At 37.0% G+C, this 27,308-nt stretch overlaps 1 protein-coding gene across 1 annotated transcript in view; it reads right to left on the reverse strand.

Annotated features, from left to right (window-relative positions):
* Positions 1-2,307: 2,307 nt before the first annotated feature.
* Positions 2,308-27,308, reverse strand: part of ANKRD12 (ankyrin repeat domain 12) — a gene marked incomplete at its 3' end in the record, with an annotated part of 34,370 nt that continues 9,369 nt past the window's right edge. Inside the window, exons 3-7 of the mRNA XM_009587325.1 lie at positions 17,506-17,652; positions 15,568-15,768; positions 11,235-11,377; positions 9,446-9,593; positions 2,308-6,995 (exon numbers count right to left, since the gene is read on the reverse strand). Of these exons, the coding sequence (XP_009585620.1) occupies positions 2,308-6,995; positions 9,446-9,593; positions 11,235-11,377; positions 15,568-15,768; positions 17,506-17,652 (5,327 nt within the window). The remainder of the gene's footprint in view (positions 6,996-9,445; positions 9,594-11,234; positions 11,378-15,567; positions 15,769-17,505; positions 17,653-27,308) is intronic.

Raw genomic sequence — 27,308 nt, forward strand, 5'->3', positions numbered from 1 at the left:
ATAAAAATCAGTTAACTGTAATCTTTCAAGCACGTATTCACATTTTTTTAGAGGGTGTTTTTTTTTCAACAATTAAAAGCCATGAGAATGGGGAATATGCATTCATCTCTGATATTTACTGAACATAAGTTACCCAAGAATTTGCACTACGCAACTACCTATATTTATTCCCATGAACTGCAGAGTCCCTATTATACACAGCAAGAGAGACAGGAAGGAAGTACGAGGCAATGCTTTAATACCAAGTCAATAACCCTCCCTTTCTTACAGTGCCTACACACATTGCCATTTATGACAGGAAAATGAATTCTATTGCTCAGGTAGAAGATGGGCTAGGGAAAAATACATGCTGTGCTTCTCCACTTTCCGCTTATCCCAAATTAGGCACTGAAGTGTGATGCCAAATCAGTAAGTTGTAGCTTGGAAACAGTATGTACTTGACTAGCAGCTGCTATAAAAAATAAAAATGTCTCTGCTTCCAGCAATAAAGATATATTATAGAAGCTGCAACAGCTACTGAGAAAGATTTCTAGACTGGGGAAGGCTGACAGCCTGGTACATTGTGGCAAAGCTTACTATACATCCCAGTTCACTTACAGACCAAATAAAAGGGTCATCTTACCCACATCTTTCCTCAGACTATAATTGACTAACTAATTTCAAAGAACTGTGGACACCATCAAACGAGAGAACTTGCTTAACATTAGAGGATACATGTATTAATTCTCTTGGGCAGACACAGGGGGCATAAGGGAAAAATGACAGGAAACAGCTTATACAGGGATTATGACTACCTCTGGATTGAAGTAAACACAAATTTTTAAATTTACTTTTATATATTAAATTTGTGTTCATTGCATAATCAAAAGAATCTTCAAACTCTATTGGAAAGAGCTAAGGCAGCATCTCAAGTAGGGGCAAGTTATCTTAAATGAGTCAACATAATAACTTGGAATTTCTCCATTCAGAAATATGGAAACTGAAGACCGGATGCTTGGCTTGTGCACATGAGACTTCATACACACAAACAGTTCAGTTTAGTAGGCATTTTTGCCATTCACGGATTAAGATATTCTCCCCATTCCTCCTAAACTCAGACTTTTCCTTAACTTGACACATCTTAATGGGCATACAATCAAACACTACTGAATTCTGACCTTATCAAGCTACTGTATGTCAGACAAACAACTGCTTTAAGGAAATCAAATACGTGGTCTCAGCCTATTTCAGCTATTGCATGTGTTAACTTAAACCATTCAAACAGGTTTAAGCTAATATGTTTTACCTCAGAACTAGAGCAATTTAAGCAGATCAGATAATAGCTGGAAAAATATAAAACCTCTTCCTACTCCCAGGAGTAACAGTACTTCATGGTGGCTAGCATGAAAGCCCGCAATGCACAATGTTTTGGGTCTCCCCTCTCCCCCCATGTAGAACACAATAAGCACAAAACCAGGTGTGCTGAGGAGCAAAGAAAGGAAGTACGATTAGGTGCTACCGTGACTATGCTGACATCAAAACAGAGACCAGCGGCAACCATGTTACTGTGAGACAGCTGGAGGGGCACCTCCACAGCAAATAGTAATATTAATGGCATTTGAGCCAACTATGTTCTGCATTGCACAGATGTCCTTCACAGCTGTCATCAGGAATATGCCCATGTCAGAACTATGGAGGACTTAGAACTAAACAAGTGTCCCTGAACTATGGATGTTCTTCAGTGAAGAGGAAAAGAATTTCACATTATTACATAAAATCCAGAACACTTTAAATTGATGGATTACAAAAGCTGGGACACAGAAGATTACATCTGCTGCTCTTGAGAGTATTAAGGAGAAACTGAGATAGCTAGCAGGCACTCTCCTACTTAAAATTTTTGGTGATGGACTTAGTATTTCGAAGCACTGCACATCCACCCCCCTCTCCAAATGAAACAGCTTTGAATAATTAGTTTTAACCAAATTATTGCCAGCAGAAATTCAGAGAAGCTCTCAACAACTGACTTCACTTTTGAAAGGGTAGGCTTTACAGTAGTAAATATTTTGAAATATAATATTTGTCTGTGTGCTTTTTACAAGTGTCATACATGATGATTTGTCTTGTAATGACTGTGAAATCACTGTTTATATTTCCACTGAATGGGGCATTTAAATATGACATTACTGGTCAATATTAATTTGACATATGTCAACTTACTATTTTCAGCACAAGTATTCAGAAGCAAGTTAGGAAGAATATGAAAGTTACAAAAATAAAACCAAAACATGCCTTTCATTGTACTGTATATTTAAAGATCATGTTACTTACAGTTGGGATGCATATCTTGCTAAAGGGATTGCCATCCAGTAGGTATGAGCCATTGAAGGTCACATATTCATCATAATATTGAGGTGCCTGAGGAATAACACTGCACAGTAATTTACGCTTCTCTTCTATTTTTTTTCTTATGTGCAAATATTCAAAATACGGGTTTGCTCTCTCAGAACTGTATGGCTGAATCTCTTCAAGTTTCAAAGAATCAACAATAGCTGCCAGCGACTGCTGGGTTTTCTCCTTAGCTTGCAGTAAAGAAGGGTTCACTTGCACAGGCTGAGGCACACGTGACACCTTTCTTTTACGTGGATGATGTACCTGAGCATCATCCTCTTCAGTTAATCTAATCCTTGCTTTCATAGATGCTGATGATTCAGACTCTTTTTCTGATGTCTGCATGCAGCCAACAGGATTCTGCTTACCCTGGTTAGCAAGCATATTTGCTCTGTTCCGTGTGATTCTTTGAGGTACTTCTTGCTGTTCCACTTTCTGATCCTCAGCAATTTCTTCTTCTAGTTTAACTATTTGGCTGTATTTATGCACCTCTTCCTGTGTAATCTGTTGTGAACTATTTTCCAAATTAGATAAAGAGGAGTACTGTGGTGGGTCGTCTGCCAACTCATTTTCTTTGTCTGCAGTGCAGGGTTTTTTATTGGCTGATTCGTTCATAATTCCCTTTGACACTCCTGAACTTGGTTCACAGAGATCAGCATCGGCTTTGCTATCAACATGCACTGACACCAACTTTTCTTGTTGGCCTTTTTCATTTCTAACGTCTGAAGCATCTGCTGTGTTACTATCCACTTCACTCTGAGCATTCTTACAAACAAGTTTATTGAATGTGTACAAATTTACATTCAATTGTGAACTGCTATCACTTTCAGGAATATCTTTTTCTAACGGTACCATAGATAAATCATTCATGCTTTCATAGCTCTGTGAAATATCCTTCGCAGAGCTCTCAGAATATACAGCAATGGGTGCACCAGCCTTCTCAATGTTTGAAGGGAAGCAAGCATTTTCCATCTCTCTGGTACTAGTAGCATCTGTATCCAAAGTAGAAGTTGTAGTTTGAACAAGATTTTGTTGTTGTACAAATGATGAATCTTGACTGCTATTGCCTGGTAAAGAAATGTGTTTAGATACATCCGGGAGTGGCTGGATAGGTAAAGAACAAGGTGACTGTGAAGGCAAAACCAATGCAGATTCTTGAGAACTGGAATTTCCCTTGATTTCAGCATGCTGAGGCAAAAATTCAGATACTTGTTGCTCTTTTAATGTCCTGTTTTCAGAATTATGCATTGCTATAACACTGTTAGTATCTTGCTCTGACACACCACAACCTGAGCTGTTAAACTCATTGTTTAATGAATTAAGTCTGTCAAAAGGCACATCCCGTGGTTTGGTTTGCTGAGTCATACCACTTTGATTACACGGCTCTACATGCATATTATAGTCTTCTGAAGAGCTCATCTGAGCAGTATTTTTAAGGGTACTTGTACCCGTTGTTGCCTGCTTGTTGCTAGCAGCTCCAGTCGGAGATGATGTAAAGTTTGACTGCAAACCAGACATACTATTTTGAAAATCTCTTTCAAGCGTGCTACATGGTAGTTCTGGTTTAGGAGAAGTGCTAGCATAAGTCTGAACTGATGGCAGAGCATTCTGATTATTTTCTTCTGGTATTTGAGGCTGTTTGCTGTGTTCAGAAACAGCAGCAGGCATGCTACATCTTCGAACCTCTACAACAGGTCTACACTCATTTAAAACCAGTTTAACATCTTCAACAGATGCTGATCTAATGTATGCGGGTGGAAGCCTGTTTGCGAAAGGTGGCTTAATGCGATCTGGCAGCTCGGCAAGACTATCGGTCTCTTTTTCAAGAAGGGCTGGTGATTTGGCACTTGCCAAAAACGGTGATTGTGAAAAAGACATTTGGGAATCAGAACCTTCTAGCATACAGTCTGAGTCATATTCGGTTACAGGCCTTGGAGTAGTTATGGTGGTATGGCAAGAATCCTCAGAGCTTGCAACTGAAACCAGGGACACTGATCTGGAGCTCAGACCTGTCTTTTCACTTTCTGATTTGGGGGATCTATTTAAATTATCTAAAACCAAAGAAGGCTTTATAACATTGACACTTCTTGTATCTACTGATTGAGATCTATTACTTGTGGCATCTTTCTGCTGTTTTTCCTTCATGCAAACATCTGGCAACTCTGAGCTTTTTGAACGAATCAGTTCTTTGCTTTTTACTTCAGCTAATGAGTGTTTTGGTTTTTCTTTCATCTTGTTAAGTTCTAAACAAGTGCGGTTTCTTAAACGTTCCTTCTCTTTCTGTTTTATTTTTTCTTTATGTTTTCTATGCCACTGCTCTATTTCCAGATCTTTAAGGCTAAGCATTCTTTCGAAACTAGTTTGCATTAAATCATCGTTGACTAATCTTTTCTCTTTAGGTCGAGCATCCTTTGCTGCAGGAGCTGGTTTAGGCTTAAGTTTCTCATGTTCGAGTTTTAGTTTAAGTAAACTACTTTGATGCAGTTTATCTTTATGCTTATCTCTCTCTTTGTACCGGTCTATATCTTTATCTTTTTTATCTTTCTCTCTACCATCTGGCGTTTTCAACAAGTCATCTTTTGGTTTTTCTTTCAAAGATGACAGTTTGTCATGTACTGTTTTATTGCTTTCCGTAATACTGCATTTCCTTTCCTCTTGCATGTGTTTTGAGTTTGCTACTGTTGAGATCTCCTTGTCTTTGGATTTGTCTTTTTTTTCAAGTTCCTTTTCTTTGTCTTTAGTTCTGTTTTTTTCTGATTTAGTATATTCATATTCTTTTTCAGACTGTTTGACTTTTCTTTCAGTACAGTGTTTTTCTTTGCTTTCAGCCCAATGTCTGTCTTTATCACCCTTTTCTCTATCATGCTTCTTGTCAGTTTTTTCTTTATTTCTTTCTTTGTCATCAAGTTTTTTAAGAGTACTCGTGCTTTTTATTTTATCATTTTCCTTATGGCATCTTTCTGCTTGCTGGAAATTGGGCTTTTCCTTTACTTTCTCTATATTTTCATTTACTTCTACTTTTTCTTTCTCCATCTTGTATTCATGTTTTACCTTTTTCTCTTTTTCTCCATTTTTTCTTTCTATCTTTTCAACATCTTTTTCTTTGGCTGAGGTTCGCTTTTCAGTCTTTTCTTTATTTTCCTTCAAATTCTTTTCCTGCTTTTCAGTATCTGTTTCTATTAAATGCATGCTGGCTGCCTCATCTTTAACACCAAAGCAGAACAATTCCATTTCTTTATCTGCAAGCATAATTTCTTTTTCTTCTTTTGTATCTTTTATTTTTTCATCCTTGACAAACTTCTCATTTTCCTTTTTGTTCTTGTCTCTCTCCTCTTTAGCGTTTCTCTCTTTCTGGAACTGTCTCTCCTTAACTAACTTATCTTCTTTTGCCACAGCTTTTTCTAGCTTTGATTTTCTGTCTGAAGAAAGAGATTCGTGTTCTATATTTAACAATGTATCTTCATTTTCATCACTTTTGAAAAAGTTCTCTTTCCAAAATTCTCTGTCAAACTCAATACTTCTTTGAACCTCTTTAACATTATCTTTATGTTTATGTTTTTCCTTTTCCCCATCCTGCTCCTTTTTGTGCTTGTCCTTTTCTCTTTCTTTGTGCCTTAATTTATGCTTTTTAAGTGTTTTACCTTCCTTGTCAATTTTTCTCAGAGTATACTCCGAATTCTCAAGTGCTGAGCTATTATCTTCCTCTTTAATTTTAGGACTAGATTTTTCACCAAATTCTAAGTGAAAATCTTTCTGATGATGCTTGCTTTTTTCTTTGTGCTTGCAAGATTTGCCACTAGAACTTTCTACTAGATAATCAGAATCAGTGTTGTGATCATACCGAACTAATTCGGATTGCAATGTTATTTCAGAACCTCCTGGTGATAAGCAAGTTTTGGTGTTTTCTTGCTTTAATGGTGTTGACTGCTTTTCACTTAATCCACAGGGATGCTTCGGAGATTTGCCAGCAGCGATATGAAATAGATGTAAAGAAGAATCTTCTTTTGGGGTGAAAGACTTCTTAAAAGTTTCTTCCTCTCTAGTTTTATCTAAAGAATCTAATCCAGAAGTAGCTATATTTGTTACTCTAGCATTTTCTTTTTCTTGCTTTAGTTCTTGATTCTCTTTATTTTTGCTCTGATTTTTTACTTTCCTTTTAACTTTGCCTTTTTGCTTGTGTTCATTTGTAACCATATATTCTTTCTTCACTCTTGCATCTGAATTTGATGTCTCTGAAATAGAGCAAGGAGAGACTATCTTCTTGTCCTGAAGTATTTCTTCATCTGAACTTTCAGAACTCGAATACAGAACTCTAGATGGTTTCTGCTTTTTGCTTTTAAATGATTTTGAAAAGACAACTTTTTCTTGTTTCACAAATAAGCTGTTCTTTTCAACTTCAGTCTCATCCTCTTTCCTTAGGTCTTTTCTAAGAATATGTCTGTCATCAATCATTTTTTTCATTTCATCTTCATCATCATCTTTGAACTCATACTCATCAAGAGCAGATGGAAGTGGTGCCTTACTAGGGACCATTTGTTTGCTGTCATTGGCTACAGAGTCCTTTTCTGTTTCTGAGTCAACATTCCCCTCTACACTGGAAGGATTTACAGACGGAGCTTCTTCAGAATCTAGAGTAAGAAAACCAAAAATTAGTTGAATACTGATGGGACATTCTTCACACTTCAGTTGAGGACAAAATAGTTCAGTTCAGCAGTCATACTGCTACACAAATGAAAAAAGAAAAAAACACTCAAAATACACAATAGATCTTCTCACTACAATTAAGCTTTTTTAAGAGAGAACAAAAGGTCATGAAGCCAAAGTGCTCCCCACACTTTACAGCTGTCACTGAGGTATGTAAAAATATTCATTAGCGTTTATATACCAATCTAATAAAAGCAATGTACTTTAAATTTTGTAAACCTTTTCTATTGTGCATAATTCCTGCATAACCTGACTCTTTCTCAAGGACATCTTGCTATGATGACTCATTCCTCTAGGAATTCATCAACTCTTACGCACTCTAACAACTAAACTATGTTTGTCCACATGAACTATTTAGTCATGTTTCAACAGCAGATGAGCTTTTATTCTTAAAACACAAAAAGCTGCTCATGTAAAGAAATTCCCTCATGAATCTTTACGCACCTGATATGGACAGCCTGAAGTAGACTACGCTATAATTCATTGCAACTGGTCTCTACTGTAAGAGCGCATAGCATGGAGCAAATATGTTGTTTGGACTTGCAAGTCCAAAATGTAAACCTCTCAACTGTTCCTAAAATTAAATACTCTTCCTCATATAATTTTCACAGAATCACAGAATGGTTGAGGTTGGAAGGAACCTCTGGAGGTCATCTGGGACAAACCCCCTGTTCGGGCAGGGCCACCCAGAGCCAGCTGCCCAGGACTGTGTCCAGATGGCTTTTGAATATTTCGGAGGACAGAGACTTCACAGCCTCCCTGGACAACCCGTGCCAGTGCTTGGTCACCCTCACAGTGAAAAAATGTTTCTTGCTGTTCAGAGGGAACCTCCCATGTTTCAGGTTGTGCCCACTGCCTCTGGTCCTGTCACTGGGCACCACTGAAAAGAGCCTGGCTCCATCTTCTTTCCACCCTCCCTTCAGGTATTTGTACACATTGGTAAGATGTCCCTGAGCCTTCTCTTCTTTAGACTGAGCAGCCCCAGCTCTCTCAGCCTTTCCTCACAGGAGAGATGCTCCAGTCCCTTCATCATCTTCCTGGCCCTCCACTGGACTCTCTCTAGTATGTCCATCTCTCTCTTATAATGGGGAACCCAGAACTGGACCCAGCACTCCCAGTGTGGACTCAAAAGTGCTGAGTAGGGGAGAAGGATCACCTCCCTCGACCTGCTGGCAACACTCCTCCTAATGCAGCCCAGGGTATCACTGGCCGTCTTTGTGGCAAGGGCATATTGCTGGTTCATCTTCAATCCGGTGTCACCAGGACCCCAGGGCCTTTCCTGCAAAGCTGCTCTCCAGCTGGGCAGCCCCCAGCCTGTACTGCTGCATGGGGGGTTGTTTCTCTCCAGGTGCAGGACCTTGCACTTCCCCTTGCACAACCTCCTTCACGAGGTTCCTGCCAGCCCCTTTTTCCAACATGTCAAGGTCCCACTGGATGTCAGCATGACTCTCTGGTGCATCAGCCACTCCTCCCATTTTTGTGTTATCAGCAAACTTCCTGACGGTACACTCTACCCCAATCGTTAATGAAAATACTAAACATGACTGGATCCAGTATTGACCCCTGAGGTACTCTGCTAGTTACTGGCCTCCCTAAACTTTGTGCTACTGATTACCACCCTCTGGGACTGGCCATTCAGCCAGTTTTCAATCCACCTAATTTCTTTTACCCAAAAGAATTTGAATTCCTGAAGATTCTGTGAAAGCACAATGAAAAGTTTCTGCCTGGCACTCAGGCAAGTTACTCATGCTCAAGAATCTTTTGCTTCCAAGGAGACAATAGTTCTTTCTGTGCCCCAAGAGGTGATACCTGCTCCTTAATCTGCAGAAATACAGTAGGGCCCAAGAACTACTGCCTCCGCATAAGCAAGCTACTACCTGGTCACCTTCACAAACCAGTGATTCCCCCATTGGCAGCAACTTTTCTTTACTGAGTAAGTGTAACTAAGTTATGCCCATGTGAGACGCTAGCTCTCAATTCATGTACTAAGGATGTGAAATAAGTGACTTGGGGGTATTTTCCCCCAAGAAGATCTCTCAGAAACCACTTCGTATTATAATAAATATGGTATTTTTCTCCGTATCTTTCTCTTGTTAAACCACCATTCTGAGGTAGGGTCGATTAGGAGAGTGGGAAGGGCTTATTAAAGAGAGAGGAAGAGAAGAAAAAGAAGTCAGAATAAACATTTCAGATAACTCAATTCAATTGAAAGATCTGAAAACTACCTCTAAAACGAAAAGTGGAAAACAACCTTAGCAATAGCAAATGCTCCCTGCAGCAACTCTTAATAGCTAACACTATGCAAAAGATTAAAATCACCTAACTTCACGTGAATTGATACACTTGAAGTATGCAATTAAATGGCTACTTTTACCTGAGCAACTGTCGTCATCATCAGAGATGGGCACTTCCCTTTTCAACAGCATTTCCAACTCTTCAGTTTCAGCAACATCAACAGGTCTCTCCCCATGCTTATTGGCTTGAAATGGATTTCCACCATGTCGAAGCAACAGCTTCACAATCTGCAGCATTAAATAAATGAACTTTTAGGTTTTCTACAACATGTTACTTGACCAGCATAAAAATCTTCCATTGCACACGAAAAGTGGATAATGTGATATGCAATCCTAAACTCCTACCTATGAAACGGAGACTGCAAAGCAAGACTTCAGCAACTAGAATGCGAAGTCCAGGTATTCATAATCTGCTCATTAAAAGAAGTAACGGGGAGGACTAAATAAAGTTGTCCTCTGTTACACAGACATAGCATCATCATAAAGAAAAGCAAGAGTGGCCTTTTGTTCTTGCTGTTCTAATAGTTCCTCACATGATTCATGTGGTTCCTCACCTACCAAGCTCTCTACTCCTCTGCACTCAATTCACCTCCTTGCTCCAAATTTTATAGCACTTAACTCTAAGGAACAGGAAAAGTTTTTCAAGTAGCAGTACTCTTGGTTTCCACAGCATTCCAGAAAAGCCGTGCCAGAGAGCCAAGTATTTTATTGGAGGAGCAAACTAACCCCATCCCCAACTGAATTGAAAGATAGCAAAATCATAAATTTCTCTAGCATCAAGGGGAAAAAAAAAAATGGTTAAAGTTACTATGATACAAAGGCCACAGCATTTTCAGCACAAAATCCAGTATCAGTTACTTTTTTTTTGGTCCTAAGAGTGGGAAAATTCAGCAGACAATGATACGGTAACGTGAAACTTCAGAATTTTTCTGATACATAATGTCAGTGAGATGGGAGACCAGACTGATCTCAGATACTGAGACCAGACAAGGAAGAGGTCCTGTTCTGCAAATCTCTACTACAATTTTATGCAAGTTCGATCTAAAGACCCACTTTTGTTTAGACACCCGTAAGAAACAGTTACTAAACAGTTAATAAAAATTTCACAATCAGATTATCATAATTCTCTTCTCTAGCCCTTCCACAACATCCTTTCAAACTGAATGCCTTGTTTGGAAGGTATACTTGCTTTAAGGATATTTTCTATTTTTTGCTTCATACAGCAGATCACACATAGTAATGAAATAAATGGAGAGCGGAGTCATTTCTGCGTCTAGTTTGCAGAAAACAAGAACAAATTCAGAAATTAATGTGAAGTACCTACAGTGCTCCATTTATCTTCTCTGCTAAGTCATTATTGCTAAATTTTTTTTTTTAAATAAAGAATATATATATCAATGCTCTATTTCAAAATCCATGAACAAATATCTAAAAATAAATGTTGGATATATAACTTTAAATATTTATATATACATAAAAATACTTTATATATATAAAAAGCATATTTTACTTTCCTATACGCACAGAAATAAAAAATTTTTCCCCAAACCCACAGTATACTGTTTGGAGAAATTTTTCTTTTGAGAATTCTATACAGTAGAAGCATCTCTTAAAACAAAAAGTCATTTAAATGTTTATTTATTAAAAAAGTAAAAGTGAGACTTTTAAGAAAACAGGTACTGGTAGAAAGTATCTGGCAACAGAAGTAGGATGAAAGGCAAGATGAAACAAGGAAAACCAAAACAACTTTAAGATGCCCCCAAAACAGCAGAAGCAGAATTATAAAACCACATGAGAGCAATCAGGACAGTTAGGATTTGCTCTAAAGACCACTTACTCATTCCCCTCCCACTCTCCCAGCAAACTCACATTTCTATGCCCACTACTAGCGGAATCATGAAGTGGCGTATCATCATCCAAGCCCTGTGTGTTCACGTCGGCTCCCGCTGCTATCAGGACTTTAGCAACATCGTAGTAACCAACATTACAAGCTTCATGCAGTGGTGTCCAACCTATAGCGAAGAGTGGTTAAGTGTAAGTTTGAAAAGTCAAAGATTTAAGTTTGTTTTTTTCTCCTGTGCTATAGATCTCTATTGCCTTGAAACATTTCAAAATACATTCACACACAGTAGTTGGCAGGAAGGTCATGCCATTCATCTGATGAACAACACATGCTTTATCAACTTTAAACCTCATGCCAACAAATTCCAAATTTTACTGTGATTAAGTTGAACACAGAAATCACTAATCAAATAGTAAAAGACAAAATCTGGCACAAAATCCCCAGGCTAAACATGTTAGAAATTCTGTGACTGGTGAGCATTTGAACACAGTGTTAAGTATATATAAATAACATTATTCTATATGGAAACAGTTTGAAAACCACACTATGGGAAAGAATAAATATGGCAAATTATCATAACTAGTGCTGAGCTACTGAACATGTACCAGGAATCACTAGTAACATTCAGCAGCTATTAGTCTAGATAGCAAGTTATTAATAAATATTGGCAGAGAACTTATTCCTGATATTTCCTAGAATATTAGTAATTTTTAGCAATTTTGATTTCCAAATTGATAATCTGAAGTTCAGTGCTCATTTTTTGTAGCAAAGCCTCAACTGAAGACAATGATCAACCCACACACGCTATATTCCTTACCTCAATTTCCTCTCCCCAACTTGATGCCTTCCACTTCACAGCTGCCCTGAACTTCCAGCCTGCTGTTGATGCCTTCTCAAAGCCCAGTTCTGGGAAGGCGTTCAACTTTTGTTTCCAACATAGCCAGTGCAAGTTTGGAATAGTTTATTCACTTGAACCCTGCATCTAATCAGTACATCCATGAAGAGGAGGTACAAGAAGAAATCCCTAACTTATCTAATCCGTCAGTAAGGTAATTGCTCATCTTCATCTCTCACTCAAATTCTCACCTGCCACTCATTTAAATAATAAAAAAAAAAAAGCTTCTACCTTAAGTCTGTGGCAAAATACTTCTTCCTGATCTTCGTGTACTAAATTTCCCCTCCAATCATCACTTCGGTCACTCACGTCCAGCACTGCCTGGCTACCACCTCCTTCCTTCCATTTTCTTGTCATGTGCCTTTTTCCCACTCACCCACAACGATGACAGGCTTCTGCTCTCAGCCCTCTGATCCCTGTCTTCTTCCCTCTTCTTAATTCTCTCTGTAATCCATTTTTCGCCATGTTTTACTGCTTTGCCTTTCTATCCTATCACAATGTCCAGCCTGCTAACTCTAGTCCTGGTTTGCTCTCAACATCTGTTTCCTTTACTCTTATTCTCACAGAGCAGTATCATTCTGGCAGATATCCCATGAGAAGGGTTACTTCCTCCATTACTAATTCATTTTCTGCTCCTTTAGTTCTGCCAAATGCTTAGCTAAAAAACTCTAATTCTCTAAACTTCACTGCATCCTAAATTCTTACTTTGCTCCACCCATGACTCACTGCTCAAATCCTCCCCCTCTTCTTGACTTTTTCCTCTGCACAGGATTTTGAAGCTCAGCCACCTCTGCTTCTCACTTTGGATTACCAATGGAAAAGTACCTCACTTGATCCCAAACACCTCCTCCAGAGTTTTGAATAAAGTCTCTAACGACTTGCTCCCAGTCGATTCTCAGAACCAACTCTCAACCATTCTCCTCATCCTTTCATTGGCCTTTAAAATTAGTTAACTATCTGTACCGGGTCAGGCTGGGATGAAGTTATGAAGTTAACTTCCTTCATAGTAGCCCATATAGTGCTATGCATTGCATTTGGGGTTAAAACAGTGTTCATAACGCACCAGTGTTTTGCCTACTGCTGAACGGTGCTTGTACAGTGTCAAGGCTTTCTCTCTCCCTCCCCCCGCACAAGAGGTTGGGAGGGGACACAGCCAGGACAGCTGACCCAAACTGACCAAAGGTATATTCCATACTATAGGATGTCATGGTCAGCAATAAAAGCTCTGGCAAAGGAGAAGGAAGGGGGGATGTTCGTAGTTATGGCATTGGTGCTGCTGATGGGAGCAGTGAATGAATTCTTCTTTTTCCTTTGCTTGCACATGCACCTTTTGCTTTTCTTATTAAACAGTCTTTAACTCAACCCATGAGGGCTTTTTTCCATCTTATTTTCTCCCCCTGGCCTGCTGAGGAGGGGGAGTGAGAGAGCAGCTGGGTGGGTGTCTGGCAGCCGGCCAAAGTTAACCCACCAAAACTTCTCTTCTTGAAGTGTTTCTATCCTCCCTGTGACTTCTATGGGTCTGTCTTCCCCTGAACTTCCCCCGCCTTTTCTAAAATTGCTCTTTCAACAAGTTCTTCTCATCTCCCCTCTCAACTTCGCTGAAGATCCCACTGGGTTCTACTTCTGCTTCCTCTCTCTTCTTCCTCTACAGATGAGTTCTAGGCAGCCCATCTTCAAACACAAATTCAGCTACACCAAGAAATCACTGATCTGTTTCTACCTAAAATCAAGATTTTAGTCCATCTCATTAATATCTTCTCTTGATGTCAAGTTTGAGCTGACAACTAATTGTACCATATAGTTCTTAATTTCTCTCACTGGGGCCTGCTACGTTGGCTCATCTCACCATTCCCATTGAGAGTATAATTCTCCTTATAACCATTCAGACCCATAAACTGAGCATCTTTAGCAGGCTTCACTATAGGTCTAGTCAAAACTCTCATTCAGACCTTCATTATGTTTTTGCTTCTGTTATGCAATGACTCTAAAAACTTGAAACTGCTAGTGCTGCCAGTTAATTATACCAACGAATATTCTCAATATTCTTTTTATTCCTTTGGGATGCCAGCAGCTCCCCACAAATTTTGCCACCTTTTCTTCAGCATCACCCTTTGCATTGGGGGCACAGTCTTTTTGAACATAACCAAAAGTAACACAGCTCTTTCTTACATTTATTTCCTCACTTTCTCATGATCCACTTCTACTGTGAATGCAAAAAGGCCAGTGTTTAATGGCTCATGTTGAGAGGTAGAGTATTAGGAGCAGTTCGTTATGCTGTTTATATGCTGTGCACTTGATACTTGTGTTATTTTTGAGAGTTGTCCTTGCATTTAAGGGGGAAACGTCTACTGAATCCTACCTTTTTACAGATGTCTCTTAGACCCCAACCCCACAACAACCTCTGTGCCAACCCTTTATCCTCTGATTTAGCCTTTCTTTCACTCTGTTCCATCCATCCTCATTACCCCAACCCCCTTTCTATGCCCTAAACATCTACCCAATATTCCAACTCCTAAGTCTTACACCCTTTTACACTGGTTGAGGAAAAAAGCAGGTACTTTAGCTTATCTCAGTATGTAAATGCATTTAATTTGGTGCCTGGCCAATCAACAGCTGGGAACTATTGAACTCAAAACTGCAGGTTCTGTCTTCTGTGGAAGCATTACTTTGGAGATCTCATCTTTACTCTGCTGGAGATTTTTTACTAAAACATGTAGAAACTTAACTAGTGTGAGAGTATCAAAAGCAAAATAGGCAAAAGTTTGCCAGTGGGTTCCAAAAAATTATTTAGGAGGTCTTGCAGACAAACAGACAGGCAGCACAGACATTTCCTTATATTCCATTTTCCTTGTATTAAACAAATACTAGGAGAAGTAAAGAAAGATGCCAAATAAAGGATACTAAAAATATGGTACAAGTTACAACTTACCTTTAAGTTTATCACTCAGTGCTGAAATCACAGCAGATACTGACATACTAGACCAAAACTAGTATTAATCTAGCAGGACTAGATGACTAGCGCAAGCTATACCACGCCCATCTGCTTTGGTGCGTATTAGCTGTCACAGTAACAACGTACATTACAGTGCTAACACCTTCACTGTTACTAAACTTTCCATGTCCTCACATAGCCTACAATCCCATTATCAGTTACTGACTTTGCCTAGTATAATTCTACAAAGTTCAGCAAGCGTGCACACATATTTTTATATATGCCTAGAGTGCAAAGGCCCTGGCCGTAACCGAAACATCCAGGTATTATTATACTGTTCCAATAATATACTACGTACTACAGTGTCCCAGTACTACCACTGCCATCAGAAATAAAAACATGGTTTGAAAATTTCCAATCAATTTTGTTACATTGTTCATTTGCATATAACATGAACTGAAATTAAACCCTTGACAACAACTTCAGCAGTAATATTTAATTCGTACAGTTAAGAGAACATGTAACAACTTACCTGCAAAATCTTTTACATTCACATTTGCACCTAAACTGATCAGCTCCTTAACTTGTTTAACATCCCCTCGAATTGCTGCCATATGTAGAGGAGTTTCTCCTCGTTCATTTCGCTTGTTAACTTTGTCTTTTTGCCTTGAAGAGGAGCTTGGAGTTTTCTTTTGTGTTGGCGTTGTCTGTAAGGGATGATTTAATGTGGAATCTAAAAAATAAGTTTTTAAATGGTCACTAAGTTATTTAACACTATTTTTACTTCATCTCATTTAAACAATTGTATTCAAAGACTACAATTATCAGTGAATAATTACATTTAAATAAAGGACGTATTTGACACTTCACATGTATCAACACAATCCCTATTTGCAATGTGCAAAAGGGTGTTTTGCAAAGTCTCACTATTTTTAAAGTAGGTTTCAAGGACAGAGGAAGTCTATCCAAAATACAAGGTTCACATACTCTGGTATAAATTCTGCTGAAACAAGACAAAGCATCACCATGCAGATCAGTAGCTACCCTGCTTCCCTTTCCTCCAGCACACTTCCGCTGTATTTTTATGTAATGGGATGCCAGTTTAAGGAATTACTGGTTGTGCATTGTACTCCCTGCACTTTCTCAGTTGTGCCACCACAAATGTGGACTGTACAGTAGACTACTATTACTAAAGTTTCTCAAAATTTTCTCAAAAATAAGGGAAGCCACAAAGCCAGATTTACACAAAAGGAGAAACTGCAATAAGACAGCCTGTATTGTATTTTTCTGGTAGTCTTTGGTTACAGGGAGTCAGTTAAAATATTATCTTCTCTAATTCAAGTTATTAATATACTTGATAGAATATATGCTTCTGACAAAAAAGTGCTTTATGAATATAAATATATACTGAAATAATAGAATTCTAGCTAAAATATTTCCCTTCAAACATTATTATATTGAAGAGTGCCTAATAATTAAAAATGAAATCCCTAACCAAAGCAGTCTGGTTCTATGTCAATAACAGTTTAAATAAAAGTATGCAATACTTCAGGCAATGTTTCTAGTGGTTTGATGGAAAGAAGAGAGCCTGGAAGTCCCAAATTCTTCCGCAACTTTTATAATTCGCGACAGGAAGCTACAGCATATCAGTCCGGTGGTTTCCATCTTTATGATTCCTCGAGCAACTGAGAATATATCCATGGGCCAGGGACTCAGAGGTTTTCATATATGGGGTTGACTTCACCAGCATGAGAGACCAAAGAATATCCTTTTTTTCCCCACAAAGTATTCCAAAATCTGAGGAGCTTTTTAAAGATACCTCCTCTTACCATGAAATTGACTTGCCTTCCTCTATGTAGATTTTGTTTTAAACATAGCAGGATAGTAAAAGATTAGGTAACTGGCAACAAATTCTTAAGGAAACGCAGCCATTCACTTTAAATGCCAAATTTGTAAAAGCACTACATGGGTAGAACATACACACACATAAAGATTTTTTAAATACAACTGGATTAAGGAAAGTTTGAAGTTCTGAATTAAAAACAAGGTGTCTCCGCTCTCCCATTAAATCCTAAGGAGACAATCCAGTTTCCCTCTAAATTAAAATCCTGCTCCAAATGGAGGCAATGAGACAGTAGTTAAATTTCATAAAAAAAACAGATAGTATTTCAGTTTTTAATTAATGCATAGGGAACAGTGTTTGAGAGGCAAAAATAATCAAGGGAAGAAAAGAGATTTTCAGGTTTTACAGCTACCATAATGCAAAGCTTTGCACATAAATACAGAAGGTCAAGAATTTTTCATCATATTACTCATCAATGCACAATAGAGTTTCACCAGAATTACGATTAATTAAAAAAATTTTCAATAAAAAGCAAGGATTGTTGAAAACCAGCAGGGTTCAGAATATTCTGATTGGGACAGAATTAAACAAGCAGGAGGAAGAAAACTGTCAACTTTGTAAGATCACCTGGACTGTTGTCTCTTGCTGTCATCTGCATGAGAAGTGCCATCTGTTTGCGCTCTGACAGAGGATAACCAAAAAGAATGCTAACTGGTGTTGATTTCTTATTTCCAGCATCCTTCTTCATTTTCTTTTTCTCCGGACCTTCCTTCTCTGGAAATATTAACATTTAAAAACTCAAACTGCTGTTCTGTTAGAACATTTTTCTAGAAATAAAAACATCCTTTTAAGATATGTCAACTGGTGATTGGTGGCAGGTGATGAAAAACAGAAATTGCATCTCTAATTTGCTGCATTTGCTTTAGTTTTGGTTACCTGTTCTAATCATATTAGGATAATAAGCTACTGAGTTAAAGCACTTAAAGCTGTAAGGAGGATTACTAAAAAATTCTAAAAGACGAAAAACCTGTTTTACAGCAGGAAGACTGTATATGTCACAACTTTAATTTTCAGAGAATCAAATCAGGCGCTTAAAAAATTCTGTAAGATCAGGTAGTCAACTTTCAGTCTTGAATACAGATCGGAGACTGTGGTCTATTCTACTTCTCTCAAGACACCATGTTAAAAATTAAGAAACGACTTTTTAATACTGGTATTTGTTAGGTAATTGGATAAAAGATTGTTTCTCTCAAACTCATCCTATTACTTCACCTTAGAGCAATTTCTTCTCCAAAATTCACATCCTTCAAAAACACACAGCTATTTTATATACATAATTTCTTTCCTTTTATGAATATTTACAGTAGTTGTTTAATATTTCATGTCCAAGTTTTAAACCAGGAGCTAAAATTACACATCTGAATAAACAGATAATTTCTAAAGCTATCCAGTACCTACAAACTCTCACAGATCTTCACATTGGTTAAATGTGCTCTGAAATCAGACAACTTTTTAATACCTAACAAATTTCAAAACTAGAATTTTATCTGTGTAATTTGAAAACTTTGGTCTATGTCTTCCATCCTTTTCAAAAGTCCTTCCTTCATTTTTCTGTATAAAGGTCTCCTAAACCAAACACAGGCATTTAGATTAAAGTATGATAGAAAATAACTGATTTGTGATTAAGTGACTTCGACAAAATCACTTTTAACTGGAGCAGTATTTAATGATCTTAACATCAAACAACTACAAACTCTCAATGCATCAAATTTATTTCGGTACAACTATTTTCCACAGATCTCCCTACCTGGTCATTTTGTTTAACTGTATTTTCTAGAGACATATTAGTTCGCATTTATGTATAGTGAAGGCCATTCATTTTCTGTAATTATCTCGTCTTTCCAGGCAACTGCTCTTTTTCTGTCTTAACAAGTTCTTATCAAATTCAACATTTTATATTTTGTAAGCAGCTGATACTACTTACATGCTAGAACTATAATGTCTACCTTTTTCTTCAGAGCCCCTAAGATTACTACTCAAATATAAACACACTGGATGTAAAAGATAGCTTAAGGAACCTTAATCATATATTTGGTGACTTGGAATTAAAATTTTTGAAAGAGTTAAAAAAATTTCTAACTGCCAGTGTCAAGAAGGAATGGTCTGAAGAGTACTCTAACAGATTCAATCAACAAAAATGACATCTCCAAACTCTGAGCAAATAATTCCCTTTGTTCTCTTCTTAAAAGCCCAGGTTCAGTATTAGCTTTTTCAGAGATCCTGCTCACTCTACTGCACCCTCTCCTTTTGGAAGCTTCCCTACTGACCACCCTCCCAAAAGGCCTTTAAGCAGCCAGACAGGACTCTGAACCCTACAGTCATAAGTAAATCCAACTCACCCTCCAGGCTGGACTACTGACCACAAAGATAGGGACAGAATTCAGTAAGGATGTCTATTGCCTGCTTTCTGTGGCTGGCTAATGTCCTAACCCCCATAAAGCAAGCAAGAACATGAAACAAAGCTGAGATCTAAAAATTACAATGGAGAATATGTAATAAATGAAAGGGGGGCAGGGGGGAAAACGTTGGACTGATTAATCGGACTTGGCCATACTAGTATGCTAGAATTTGGCTGGGAATTGGTTGAGGCTTGGTTGGAGATTGTTACTATTAGTTAAATAAGCCTTGTTGCCACACGGATCTTTTTAGTTCTTTGTGTAATAAGTTATTTCATCTTATTCTTACTGTGACTGATTACCATTTGATGAGGCACTGTTCATCTGGTTTTAGTTAATCTTAGTGTTTTGAGCCATACTAAAAAAGAATGGGGAAATGCAATTAAGCTATAGTCAAGGTTGGGGGAGGATTTTATTTTTATTACTGTCCCTATGATTATACTGGTCTCCCAGTTTCCCTTCCTAAATCTCAACCTTAAACACCTGTATAAAAACTTCATTTAGAAAAGGAAAAAAAAAAAAAAAAAAAATCTGTCATCTGCAAATGCAGAAAATCTTAAAACAGAAGACTCTACTGAGGCAAACTTCACTAACCCTCTGCAGAGAGCCAAAAATTAATAAAAATTGCAAATTAGAAGCTTAAGTCCCTTTGAGGTTCCTAACCACATACCATTCCCTGTTTCATCAAGCCCCAGACTGACCCTTTTTTATCTTCTGATTTTCTCTACTTCTGCCTTAGGCCTTCTCTGTGGCCCTCCTTGTGTCATTCATTTCCTCTCAACTCATTTTCTGCCTTCCTAGTCTTCTCTAAATCTCATCTTCTAGGCTTGATTACATACACAGGCTCTAGTAATACAATGCTCTTGAGACAGAGGAAGGCACGTAAATAGTGTACATCTTGAATTCCATAGTGACCAAATAAGAAATACATGATTTTACAGACTAAACGATTATGAGCAAGACTATTTTAAGAATGGAAAGCTACAGACCTATGTACATATTAAAAAAACCCTACAAATTTATCCATCGTGTTTAAAAAGGAAACAAGATCCCTTTTACGGAAGTAATGAGATTTTTCTAAACTGCACGCATCTCATACTCCTGAATATCTAAAAATTAATTCAATATCCAAATCAACACTACTGCCCTATTGGTAAAATGTCTGCATAGGAAAATTCAAAAAAAACCTACAATGAAATTGTACTTTCAACTTTTCACTGCGAATATGCTTCTCTCTCTCCAAGGATAATGTACAGCATACCCTTCACTGACTAATTTAAGTACTTCCATCAAAACAACACATTTCAGTTTGTCTGGCATGATCTGCTGTTTCTTAGCTTATGCTATTCATTACACATGATTCTTGTCTTGAAAAACACATTCATTTTCATTCTGAATTATTCCTTACAATTTTATAGCTATCCTCAGCTTGAGAAAATACATCAAAATAAGTGAAATATATCTTTTGATGATCTAGCTTTTACTTTTTTGCTATACAGTGTACTTTGCCAGGTATTTTTATCTGTTGGTTTTTGGTTTGGGGTTGTTGTGGGTTGGGTTTTTTTTTTTCGTTTTGTTTGGGATTTTTTTTGTTTGTTTTTTTTTTCTTTTTTAAAAGTCATTTTGTTAGAAAAGCCTAAGTAAATGAGTGCAATTTACTCCCGTCTCATGTTTCGTATTGTCAAACAACATGAAGTTCCTCCCCTACATACTCCAATGCATTTCGGTGGTGGGGCAAATTATTCTTCTATTACTCCTTATTAACACAGTGTTTGCAAAGCATTTTAGAGCTTACCAATTAAAAGTACCAAATAAGAATACAACTGCTCTCACCAAGTTACACTGTAATTATGCCCTTACCACTAAAACAAAGACACAATTTTATTAAAATTTATGTGAGACTTCATATATGTTTTCAATAAATCTAAACAGTTCAATACACAAAATTAATATAATCAACAACAAACCTAAAAAAAAAAGTCTCAGGACTACAGCAGGTGCACCTGATAATCCATTTGCTGGAGTATGTCCTGTAAGAGGCTATTGGTTTTCTCTCCCCCAAGATCTCATGCATATGCATGTGCAAGATAAAAAAAACATAGGACAAAAGGGGTGGAAGGAAGCAAAAGGAAGGGAGTAGGCAATATAAAAGAGGAATTTTTATACATCAATAAATAAATAAATAAATAAATTGGATATTAAAAAAAAAAAAGGTCGTTTTTGACTTAATCCAAGGCAAACAAGAATGCAACTGTTGATAAAGAAGCTACACAAATCCACAGAAAAACTCTTATAAATTATTGGGAACCCCCATTATGCTTATTGCAGAATATATTACAAGATTTGTTTTCACTGCTCCAAGAATACCATCACACAGTACACTACACTTTATTTAGCAGGAGAAGACCAATTTAACATTCAGGAACTTTGACTTTTTAGATGTTCTTTATCTTATGGTAACAGAAAACTTTTCACAGCTGTGTACTTGATGTTTATACAATTTGAACAGTAATAACTTCCCTAATAGAGGAATAATATCAGTTTAAGAAATTAAGTTCAGGTAGAAATTAATGTACAAAATTGACTGTTAAAGTCAATTAGTTTGGGGGTTTTTTTTGATTTTGAGCATTTTGTTTTCAAAGTCTATGGAATACAAGTATCTTCTTTTACATTGACTTTCTTGTCACTTTTTGGTGTTCTTCAGCAGTTAGAAACAGAACATCAGGGAACTTCCTACTTGTTATTAAAAAAATAAAAATCAAAACTCTTCAAGTGGCTTCATGTTCAATTATCTTTATTAAATAACCTTCATAATATGCAGCCAAATCTATCTGGACAACATTCCTTTTAAGATTTTCCTTTTGCAATATAAGCTTTTCACTTAACACTTTAAAAAAAGGATTTTAAAATAGCCAAGTTATGTGAAACAGTGATTTAGGTGCATTTGAGCAATTATTTGCAGAAGAGCTTAATGAAACTCACTCAGTACTTAAATCTACAGGCACGAGAAACGTCAGAATCACCGGTGATTATTTTAGGAGAACTTATGCATGACAGATTATGTCCCAAGGCAACCAATAATGTATCTGGGGTTTTTTTGGTTGGTTGGGTTTTTTTGTTTGTGGGTTTTTTGGGGGGGGGGTGTTTTTTGGGTTTTTTTTGTTTGTTTGTTTTGTTTTTGGTTTTTTTTGTTTTTTTTTTTAATAAATTACAAATTCTCAGTTAAGTAATTTCTAAATGTTTTAGGAAAATGAATTATTAAATAATGCAATGTGGATTTCTCAAAACAAATCATGCCAAACTAAGAGAATCTTCCATTTGGTAAAATAACCACCTTAGTGGATAAAGGAAATAAAGCAAAAAGAGCAAACTTCAGGGCTCATGGTAGTCTGGTTTAATGTAAAACTCCTATCATAGTACAAATTGTAAGGAATAACAGGATTAAGAAATAGGACCATTCGAAGCTAAAATATGAACTGCTTGAAATAAATGCTTCTAAGGAAGTTGTAACATTGAGTGATATACAACAAAAGATTAATATGCTTATTACCAACAACTGTCGAAGACAGGTGAAGATGATCAATTTCGGCAGCTGACAAAGTTAAGAGAGACAGAGTTACTGAGATCTGTGTGATTGTGGTAATCTGACTGGAGTTACTTTAAAGAGAAACACATCATGACTGACTGCTGCTTCCTATCCTCAGTGAAAGAGAAAGATTAGAATGTGATGAAGAAACCTCACAGTATATTGTACACTGCAGAGATATCAAGGTACTACTGTGATATGTAATTAATCAAGTTTATGGCATATTTATTTAACCAACACACACATACACACACACGCAAAATCACCTCCACTTTCCTCCCTCTAGCCCAAACAACAGTTAAAGGAACTCATGATAGTTGAGCAGTAAGTCCAAATCCAGCAAGCAGTAACAGCATGTAAACACTCCCTTTAATAGCCCCACTAACCTCTGTAACTATGGGAAGCACAAGTACAGAAATTGTGTTACTATGATGTACACATGGAACATGAAGAGGTCAGTTGTTTTGCTTTTCTGGATGTCAATTAAATGCTAAAAGAAATATGACTGTGCCATGTTTGGACTACTTTAAAGACAGAAATTGAAGGGGTCAGAAAACGAAACCGAGATGCTACTATAAACAGAAAATCTGGAGAACATAATTTCCAAGGAAAGATCAACAAATTAACACATTCAGTGTGATTGTACCTCTTGTTGTTCTTCATGAATAATCAACTATGTAACAAGACTAGGGGGAAAAAAAAAAAAGGAAAAGCCTATGCTTATCTTCACAATTAAAAGATTTTTCCAATCTACAGTTATGTTTAATTATTATGAAAAATTCAAATTTCCCTCTTCAAACTAATAAGGTGGAGAAAGCAAACAAAATTGTCCTTTGCAAAAGCAGCACTTGCCTGTTGTTCTTATTCTGATAACCACATCAGAAGTTATTTAAAAATAACCAGATTAATTAAATAAATTAACAAAATTTAAATAATACTATTTAAGTAGTCTAAGTAAGTGATGCCTTTTCAATCAAATTATGGTTTTGGATTGGGAGACTTCAAATCAAAGAACTTATTAAAAAAAGGTATGAAAAATGCTTCTCCTTCCACCATCAATTCTACCAGTCTTAATCAGAGCTTGTGTGTAGAATCCTTCATAAGGTTAACTTAAATAAGGGTTGAAGCTATACTGCAAAATTTGCAGTATAAATAAATTTGACTGCAGTATGTATATATTGTATTAGCTTTTTGTGGTTGCTCTGAACAAAGAATGGGGATGTGATAACACAGCCCTCAGTAGGATAGCCATCCAAACCAGGACAGTATAACAGACACACCCCTGCACAACAAAAGAAACTGAGAATAGGACGCTGTTGCCTAAAGACAGGTATGTAGTGCAATTTCAGGTGCTGTCATTATCCCACTGGCCTCTTCAGAAGGCCACAGGTCTCCTGTGACTCACGTTATCTTTCAGCCCTGCGCAGACTTCTCAGCTACTGCAGGCATCTCAACTGGCATTGCATGACTACACTTAGGCAACTGGACTCGGTCCTAACCAGTATGAAATTATTAAGAAAGTAACCTAAAGGCTAAATCTGAAAATATTTAATACTAATTAAATAGTTGGGTTATCAAGCGTTGGAACAGGCTACCCAGGGAAGTGGTTGAGTCACCATTCCTGGAGGTATTTAAAAGACGTATAGATGTGGCACTTAGGGACAGGGTTTAGTGGTGGACTTGGCAGTGTTAGGTTAAGTGTTGAACTCATTGACCTTAAGGGTCTTTTCCAGCCTAAGTGATTCTATTCTATTCCAATTTATTGCAGCAGTTTCTTAGGCAGAAACACTGATTTAAATCTAAACTTAGATAAACAGGAGGACTAGAATTGTTCTAGACTCTTACAGGACACTACAAATGCTGTTTAATTTCAGTCTTGCCAAAACTGACTGGGTGTAAAATTTACTTTATGTATAGTTTTGTAGGAATCAAATTTTAAAAATTATTTCCAAATTAAGTTAACATTTGGTTTGGCTGTCCATGTTCATTATCACTTAGAGAGACAACTCCTGAACCAAAAAAACCCCACCACAAAAAGGAGCAAGAGGTGGAATTGCAGAGGGCAATTTTTACAAAAATAAAGCAAAAAAGACAAAATCTTAGTTCGTGAATGAATATTCTCAAGATAGAACTGAGACAGCTCTAATGATGTAAAGCTCTAACAATTAGGTATTCCCATTCTTTGACTGACTTACCTGCCCAAACAGGACGAAACCCAATTATCATTTCTACAATCAGTTAGCAACCCTATGATGTATCTTGGAGATAAACCATTTATTAAATTAAACCATTAATTAAACTTTTTATCCTAGAGCTACTTGTTATGGCATTTCTTGATTTTTGTTCACCCAGACACATTTTTAGGAGACCCTAAATCTTTAAAAACATTTGAAAATCAAACTCAATGGTCTTATCACCTGTTAAAGAGAAACTATTTAGCAAAGCAGTAAGAACATTTTTGCTATTCTGAACTCTGGGAAAAAAAAACATATTGGAAGACTATTAATTATAAAACTATAGGGAAAGGATAAAATACATCCTGGAACTGTAATGGACAGCAGGAAGAATGGAGTAGTACCGCATATTTTTTCAGAATCTTTCTAATTATGAATTGTATACACAACCTTTGACCATTTCCACAGAACACCACTACAGATTTTCACAATGTATCAGAAGAAAACTGGGATTTTTAAAAAATTATTTATTTTATTTTTAAACACTAGCGCTACTAGCTGATAAGAAGCTTTTCATCACCTCTTCTTTTCCCTGTCTCTGGTTACACTCTCATCTCCAAAAACTTACTTTCTTCCTTCTCAAATAACACTTGTCATTCTCTGTACATAGTTAGCAGGGAGACAGTTCTGTCAGAGGTAACCGTTTAGTCCAGTGATGGCAAATCTTTTCAATGTCTAATGCCAAGTTTGTGTCAGAAGCAGCACTGCATTTCATGATCACTGATGTCAGTCCTAATCCATGTCAGTGCCAAACCTGGCACCAATGTAAGTGGTTAATTCCCACTGGTCTAATCTAATTGGTTAGGTACAGAATTAGCATTATAAGAACTGTTTTTTCACCCTAGTAATGCTCCTGCCTCTAAAGTTTCTGGAAAGCTTATGTACCAAGTTCCTCATCTGTGAAACAGGGTAGTTGCTCTTACCTACTTACCTCAGCAGTAATGAGATGGACAACAAGCTATGATGTTTGCCGCACAGTAGTTAAAAACTACGTGCCTTCTATTGTTATATTAAGTATTTCTTGCCCCTACTTGAACTGTTTATTTCATCTCCCTGCTACAACTTGTAACAAAAAGATTTTGTAGTGTGCGCATCGTCATTTTGTGCATGTCTAAGTGCCTAGAGTAATCCATTTTGTTTGTGGCAACTGTGACAATAGATGCTATAGCAAGAGAAACACAAAAAGTTATGTTATCTTACAAGATGCTGTGACAATGAATTATTTGAAGTTGATGGGGTGGGGAGAGATGACAAAAGATTTCCACACAGCAAACATTAGATAAGTGCTAAATATTACTTCTAAATATATTTATTTCCACTATGAAAGACAGTTAGGGTCTAATACCAAGCAATAAATTTAATAAAGCAGGTGCTGGGAGCACACTTCTAATTTATACATGGTCTTTTCAGAATCAAGCGGTATCATGAATAGTGTAAGACTCTAGAATTCTGTAAAACCACAGAAAACAGAGATCTAAAGCCAAGAGTATTGTTTTTTTAATGTGACTATTTCAAATTTGGATTTCATACCATATTCCCTTTACAGTAACAAAAATATAAACGGAATATGCAGGAGCCAAATCTGCATTAAATCAATCCTGGACAAAAATTAAACATGTACTGAGGTATATACTTCTATCTTCCATTTAAATCTAAGCGTATTAAGGGAATTACCTGTTTATGAAAATATTCAAATGTACAATGAGCACTGTATAAGAAACTGTAGTATTGAGTCTCTGACAAATTTGGGAACATGCCTTCTGGTGGCCTTCCAGAGGGCACAGATACTGTCTTGCTACCAGCAAAACTATTACTGAACTATGACAAAGATAACTAATTACCTAAACTCAGAGATAACTGTACTCTTGGAATACATCCAGACCCCTCCATCTTGATTTGAAAAGAGCCATGTTAAGAATGTTATTTTGAAGTCTTGAAATCAGTTCTAACAGAATATGCTTAAGTTAGGAAGAACTACCAGCCTGTGCAGAAAAGGTATCCTGAACAGATCATAGGAGCTTAGACTGAAAGAAAAGTTCACTCCCCATGGCTAGTTTAGTTAGTTCCATAACCTTAGCAACCTTTTCTCTTATATGGAGGACAGTACATCTACCAATCTTTCCCACTCTCCCTCCCCAAAAAAGGCTACGAAAG

Source organism: Fulmarus glacialis, unplaced genomic scaffold (assembly GCF_000690835.1).
Source record: "Fulmarus glacialis isolate BGI_N327 unplaced genomic scaffold, ASM69083v1 scaffold1031, whole genome shotgun sequence".
In the NCBI taxonomy this organism is placed as follows: Eukaryota; Metazoa; Chordata; class Aves; order Procellariiformes; family Procellariidae; genus Fulmarus; species Fulmarus glacialis.